A 7,869-nucleotide genomic window follows, 5' to 3' on the forward strand; every position below is an offset into this window, starting at 1 on the left:
TGATAGTACTTAATATCGATTTTTTTTTTGTTTTTGAGCTATGGGCTTGTTGTAGCCCACCGTTAAAAAAAATATTGAATCCGAAACTAATTTATAGGTGTTCCTTCAAAGACTATTGTTGGAGACTCACAATCAAATCTATAGGAACTCATACAGACGAATTTCGTTACACAGAAATAGCAATGTAATAATTATGTTAAAATGATTAAAGAGTAGTTATTTGTCATATTATCAACCTTAAGTTTCTTTTAAAAAATCTGGATAATGCTTAAGCTCTCTATTATTAGCATTAATACAAGAATCAAATCTATCGACAAATATTTTATAATTATACGGAACCAAAGACTGATCATTGCATAATATAGATTTTTTATCCATGTGAGTTACGAATGCAATACAACGTACAAATCATTGCATAATATATAGGTGCACACGTACAATACCTTTTAAGCAATATTAACTAGTAAATAATAACAAAGAAACGGGCCAATGAATGTCTCAAAACATCGGTCGACATTTAATACATCCACCATCTGATAAAATATGGTGTCTACTAAGAAAAAGAGTAGGAATTTGGTGAGAAAAAGGTGTAAATGAATGAAAGAATAAATGAAGGGTGGTCCTCTTTGGAGCTCCAAATAAAGCTCATGTATGTGTATGAGATTATGGAGACCTCCAATTGCACATGCATGGCCAACGAAGCAAAGTGGAAGGGAGTAAATGCCCTACGAATGCATCCTATCTTCGAGGGACTCTTGTTTATTGGAGGACAATTTCTATTTTCTACTATATGAAGCAGTTGTTGTTTTCCATGCTAAGTATGTGTAAGATAAGATGGTGGGGTTTTAAACGTCCTCACGTCAACATAGGAAATAAAGCTTATACTCGTTTGCATGACCATCTATTATGTATCCACCAAATCTACAAAATAATGCCTCCTCTTTGGTTTTCTTGTGTTACAACCCGTTAAAAATTATGTCGTCTATTATCTACTAATAATATTGTTATAACAGACGTGAAAAGAAACAAATGATCGAATGCTTTACAAAGAAAAATGCAAAACAGATTTACGTGGTTCACCAACAAAGTACTGACTACGCCGGGGTAGAGAGAATATATTTTATTAATATGAGAAAAACCAGATTACAAAGTAAATAAGACTTAATTCGTGGTATAAAACAACTAGGTTTTGAACCTATTTGTACCAAGCTTAAGAAAACGCGTTTCCACGTCAAAACCGGCTATCGCCCGATCGGGCAGCCTATTTCCCAAACACAAATTGCACGCAAGACCGATCGGGAGACTTCGTCCGGTCGTAATTTGCTAAGACGCCCGATCGAGCGAACACGCCCGACGCCATCGAGCGCCCTACAAAAATATATAGACTGCGGAGATCTACATCTCGGGCTCGATCGGTCGGCAGTGTCCGACCCAATCTGGGCGGCCCTGCGAGCACATATTTCGATCGCATTTCGTCGAACAGATTGAAGCATATATTCTTACAAGTACTTTAAGTTTATGCATGAGTAGACCTGGTTATTAGTCGTGGCTTGGTGCGGATAGAAAGTTAGGTTGATCATGAAAAATACCTCATTTAAGAATCATAACAGGTAGGATCTATGCATGAGTTTTATAAAATGAGGCGTGACAAGCCCTTATCTCAAGAAGAGACTACTAGAAAAAATCTAACAAATATACTTGTACTTTTCCGTTCTCTAATTGGGTTCTCACTCAGCTAAGAGACCTATTTTTTAGTAGTCAAAAGCTAACAGGGAGAGTATCAAAAATTGATGACAAGTGTTGGGGCCACTATCCGTTCTAAAAGCTACATATGAGTTGTGACCATTTCATTCATCGAAGTCTCTCACTTCAGCAATATTAGGCCCATTGGCCATTTATCATGGTAGCAGAGTGGGATATCTTGGCCCTATATCACTCCAGAAAAGAGATTTACAAGTATGTTTGGAGCTTAAAGCCAAACAATATTACTAGCCCATTTAACATGTCTGTGCAAGCCTATTAAACATAAAACATATATCAATTACTAGATAAATGAGAAAGTAATGAATTTCACAATTATCGGGAGGCAGAGCCCCTACAAACTCTTTATTCAAAACTAGTCCCTCCATTCCATAATAAAACTAGTGCCTGTATTTTTTTTATGTCTCAAATTATTGTGTATATTTTCTTTTTTTTTTTTCAGTTTTTTGAGCTCAATTATCATTAATTTCTACATAAATTTTTCGATATACTCATATATTTTTTTTGAAATATTTTCAGTATTTATTGTTTTACATTATTTTCATGGATATTTATCCATTTTTTATTTTTCTTGGAAGAAAAAAATAAAAAACTTGTTCCAGGACAAAATTACCAAAAAAAACACATCTTAAATATATTTTATTTGGGAAAAATTCCACTATTTTCGTTTTCCGTAATCCTCATGAAAAATAAGAAATGAACACTATATTAAGAGATGGAAGAGGTAGGTAACAATGAGCTTTTTGCCAAATTGTTTTTAGTGGATATGTCAAGCTATCACAATTATTGTACTTGACATGCAAGATTTCCTTCACATAATCACATCAACATGTCTTCCAAGTTCCAAGTCGGCGCGACACATTCCTAAATCAAGCTCTAATAGGCTCATGGTACTTTGGCTATGATCAATTGATAAAGAGTGTGTTAAGGAAATTATAGTATTTCAAGTCGGGTGCATGATCGTGACTTATCACTTATATATATGAGAAATGAAATAGAGTGATGCGTACAAGCATTTCTAAAGATAGTTGCTTTTCTTTTTCTTTAATTTTGTGCAAGCCTTCCCATTACTCAATATCATCCAGGTGGTATTCTTATATGTTTCCAAGCATTATTTTAAAAAAATCATAATTAAGCAGCCTTTCTTTGATCGTCCTATTTGTAGACTTGATGACTTAATCCTGTTAAGTAATCAACTAAAATTGGCAATTGTGATTAGAGATTTTGTAATAAGTAGGTTTTTGACTAAAGATGGTAAAAACTAATACGATCCGCCAACTCGATACGAAATCGACCTGTTAATAGCAGGTTTTAGTCAAGAGTGTTTACTCGTTTTTTAAATGGGTCGGTTTAGGGTTGGAGGGATTCACTCTACTTAAGTAAGCGGGTTGGCATGAAACGATACTGTTCCATTTAGTTTTCAACTTTAGAATGTAAAAAATGACCTAACACGCAAACATGATCCCGAACTCAATAAGAAATAAACGGGTTTGGGTTAAAGACTTTGACACGTTTAAGTAAATGGGTTGACTTAACACAATCCTTTTATTGAATGGATCGGGTCAGGGTTGAAGGGGTTCAACCCATTATATAAGCGGGCTGACACGAAAACAACACGACAAAACACGTTACTAGCTATATCTTTGACAATAATGTTAAAAATGAGAATATACAGTCGATCCTTTAACTATATTTCCTATAAATTTAATTGAAACATTATCAATATCATGACGACATTGACAATGTACTTGTGAAAAGATAATTGTCCAATATAACAAAGGTTAAATGTACTCAATTACAATTATTGCTTTACGCCATCACTTATTTTGATTTTTTAAGGCAAAAGATAATAAAGAAATAGTTCCAAAACAAAAACTGACATATTATAGCAATTATTTCATATTCTAAATTTATTCAAGAGATTTACGTAACCTATATACAAAGATAATTACAAAAATATGGTAGGAGAATAGTTGTCGTACTCTGTCAAAAGTACCAAAAAAGATACTTCATTAAATATGTTTTTCAGAGAATCGGCCTGCTACTCCTCTATTCTCCTTAATTTACGAGAAAAAAAGAAGTAAATCTCTATTATATAAGGGAAGGAGGGAGCAATGGTGTCCTCTTTTGAAATGCTTATTTTGCCCCCCTTCCCTTTCTAAATTACAAAGGAATGTCAAAATCAAAATCGACACTTAAAGAAAACTGCTGAAAATTAATTTGCAATAATCACCCACAAATCACTTAAAAGAAAAAACTTTACAAATCACTCATACAATTGAGAAGATCACGTTATAAAAATCACGCAAATCACGCAAATAATCGGGAAACTTTATTAAAACTTAAAACTAACATACAAACTAAAACTAATAACCTAGAACGTCAATACATACAAAAACATTTACAAAAATTTACTTACGAATCACTATTCTCAAGAACTATTCACAATTAATGGTGGGTCATGATAAAAATAGAGGTGTATTTGTAGTGAAATCAAAATTTAGAAGTTAGGCAAGGAAAAAAGTTATTTACTTTATTATAGTATTGTACTTAATTCAAAAATCAACTAAAAAATTATAATATTATAAATCATAAATAAATTCAATAAATTTTCTATTTTGTTCATAGAATTTAACTTTGAAAAGTAAAAAAAAAAAAAATAATGGTGAGAGACTTTAGTGACAAACTAAACCAATCAAATTTTGCAACTAAAAACAATTATTCCCCTCAAAAAAAAAACTAAAAACAATTATACTTCATATGAATGTTCAAATTTTGACTCTTATGCCGAAGAAAATCGAGTTTCTGTTTTGAAAAAAAATTGAAGCACGCATCGCGTGCAAAAAATTCTAGTACTAGTATATTATAGGCCGAAGGGAGTATTAAACACTCTCCTTTGATATCCGTGACAATCTGCATTGTGTATCACTAGTGGAAAAATGAGGAAGGGTTGCGCTGAAAAAGGCCTGTAGGGCTGCGCTTTTTGACAGCAGCCCTTTCAATAGCAGCCCTTCACTTTTTAAGTAGGGCTGCGCTAGAAAAGCGCAGCCCTTCACAAGGAAGGGTTGCGCTTTTTAGGTAAAAGCGCAGCCCTTCAAGCTTGGAAGGGCTGCGCTTTTTTGGTAAAAGCGCAACCCTTCTACAAGTGAAGGGTTGCGCTTTTATTAAAAAACGCAGCCCTTTTGACCCAAAAAAAATAATTTTTTTTTTTTGCATTTTTTATATAAAGAAATATTACTAAAAACAACATAAAATTGACATTAAACATCGAATACAAACACAATTCGTTATCTGCCATCACCATTTGCGCAAAAATTGACATAAACATCAAAATAAAACAAAAAAAGAAAAATAATAACATTACAGTAGTTGCTGCCAACGAAATATTACTCACTACTGGTCTAACCGCAACAAAATATTCAACAAAATCCCAAAATAAAAATATCCCAAAAAATGTACGAAAATGAACAAAAAATGAGATATGAAATTGCAAATAAACGAAAAAATAACAAAAAATAACAAAAAATAAAAGAAAATGCAAAAACCCTAAAATTATAGATCTGAAATTGCAAATTAAGTGCGAACGAAAATGAACGAACAAATGAAAAAAAAACCCTAAAAAATGTACGAAAACGAACGAAAAAGAACAAAAAATAAAAAAAAACCCTAAAGTTGATGATGACCAACGACGAACGGAGACGAACGGCGAGAGAGGAGAGAGAAAACGAACGGAGGTGGCCGCGTTTGAACTCTTTAGTGACGAACGGCGAGAGAGCAGAGAGAAGACGAACGCAGGTCGTTGATGAGCCGATGAGCCGACGAACGGAGAAGACGAACGGTTGAAGACGAAAGCAGGTCGTTGTGAGTCTGAACTCTTTAGTGAGGAGAGATTGAGAGACAAGAGAGACTGAGAGACGAGAGAGATTGGGAGACAAGAGAGACTGAGATTTTGTGAGAGAATGGGAGGCAAGTGCGCTGAAAACGGCTCATGGAGTAAAGTAGTAAACCCTATAATCACTTTGTCTTTTAATTTAAGCCCGCGTTTGTTTCAAAATAAAAAAAAAAGTTCATGAAGGGCTGCGCGTGTCATAAAAAAACGCAGCCCTTCATTTAGTAGGGCTGCACATTCTACAAGCGCAGCCCTTCTGAGTGTAAGAAGGGCTGAGCTTTTCTTAAAAGCGCAGCCCTACTAAGTGAAGGGCTGCACTTTTTTTAAAAAGCGCAACCCTTCTGTTATGTAAGGCTGCGCTTTTTAAAAAAAGCGCAGCCTTTCACTTGTTGGGCTGCGCTGTCAGGAAAAGCGCAGCCCTTCATTTTTTTCCCCTAGTGTATGTAGATTAAAAATAAAACGGGATTAAGGGACTTAAAATTTCTTTTTATTTTTTCCGGCAAATGAGTGATTCTAAACATGTCTAAATCTAAGCAAAAAAGAGTTTTTTAACAAATATAAATTCCGGTACAACAGGTCAAAAATAGTATGGTCCCGGTCAACATGGTTTTAAATTTCGGTCCAACCGGTCTGGGTCCAATTCAATCCAATCTTGGACCGGTGCACACCCCTAAATGACTGTGACAATCTGCAATGGTTGAGTTGGTCCCTTGACATGGTATCAAGAGCCAGCGTGACAAAAAGATCACAAGTTCGAATCTCATCCACCCCTCCTTTCTTAGTGGAATATTTAGCGCCAAGTATGAGGGAGGCTTGTGCTGCATCCAGACTTCAAGCCCAAAGAACTCTTGCGTGAGGGGGTGTAATAGAGTATAGATCTATTCCTGGGGCTTCAACATTCAGCCTAAGCTTTTGTCCCGTGACAATGAGATTAAGAGACTTAAATTCTATTTTTTTTCCCGGCAAATGAGATTGTATTGAAAGATCACAATACCCAACAACCTAAGAGTTCTCAACCTTGGGTAAACCTTCTAACTTCTAAGTAACAAAAGGACTTGGAAATTTCAACATACTGAAAAGGGAAAACGGCCAGCACTAAGTATGGATTAAACTAATTTTAGATGATAATGGAACTAACTTTGAGTCTTTGACTATAAATTATTAGTACTGTTGCTTAACATAAACAACGTGCAAACCTAAAACGCTATGATGTCAACCTCAATTCGAATGTGTATATAAGCAGATTTCAGAAACAACATATTATTGGTACCCTACTAATACCCTTCTAACTTCTAAGCAAGAACAACTCACTTTAAGCTTAAGCAACAAAAATTAAGGGAACATAATGGAGTCTCATCACCATCCTCACCAACCCAAAAATTGGAAAAACTTAAGTGGCCAAAACAATTGGGAAGGTCTCTTAGACCCTCTTGATATCAATCTACGTCGAAGCATCATTCGCTATGGCGAAATGGCGCAAGCAAGCTACGACACATTTAACAGCACAAACATCTCAAAATATGCAGGAAGTAGTCGTTACACTAAGAAGGATTTCTTCACAAAAGTTGGTCTTGCAATGGGAAAGCCTTACAAATATCGCGTTACAAAGTTTTTGTACGCAACTTCAGGCATAGATTTGCCTACTGCATTTATGTTTAAGTCCCTTTCTAGGGAAGCATGGAGCAAGGAGTCTAATTTTATAGGCTATGTAGCGGTGGCGGAAGACGAGTCGGTGGCGGCGTTAGGGCGGAGGGACATTGTTATTTCTTGGAGAGGGACTATACAGTCGTTGGAGTGGGTTAATGACTTGCAGTTTCTTCAAGTTTCAGCTTCGAGTATTGTTGGTAAGAGTGATGGAAATGATGATCCTAAGGTTCACCAAGGATGGTATTCTGTTTATACTTCGGATGATCCTAAATCACCATTCAACAAGACTAGTGCTAGATATCAGGTAATTAGGAATTTCTTTCATGCTTTAAAAACCTTTTTGCTTACTTAAAAGTTTCATTTTACTTTCACAAGAGATCAGCTGTAACTATAGGGGTGTTCGTAAGCTAATTATAGGGCCCCAGCTTGGAGTTGCTTAGTTCGGCTATAAGTTATAACACTTATATTTGAAATTGAGACGAGTTTCGAGCTTTTTCGAGCTTAAATTTTCTAATTCAACTTACCATAAAATTTAACTTGAATTTGAAGTATATATATGTTATAACATTTTC

At 35.1% G+C, this 7,869-nt stretch overlaps 1 protein-coding gene across 1 annotated transcript in view; it reads left to right on the forward strand.

The window, feature by feature from the left end:
* The first annotated feature begins 6,927 nt into the window (after positions 1-6,927).
* The window catches only part of LOC104900572 (phospholipase A1-IIgamma), a 6,185-nt gene continuing 5,243 nt past the window's right edge, over positions 6,928-7,869 (forward strand). Inside the window, exon 1 of the mRNA XM_010688018.4 lies at positions 6,928-7,601. Within this exon, the coding sequence (XP_010686320.2) occupies positions 6,996-7,601 (606 nt within the window). The 5' untranslated portion in view covers positions 6,928-6,995. The remainder of the gene's footprint in view (positions 7,602-7,869) is intronic.

This window comes from Beta vulgaris, chromosome 8 (assembly GCF_026745355.1).
Source record: "Beta vulgaris subsp. vulgaris cultivar EL10 chromosome 8, EL10.2, whole genome shotgun sequence".
Lineage (NCBI taxonomy): Eukaryota > Viridiplantae > Streptophyta > Magnoliopsida > Caryophyllales > Amaranthaceae > Beta > Beta vulgaris.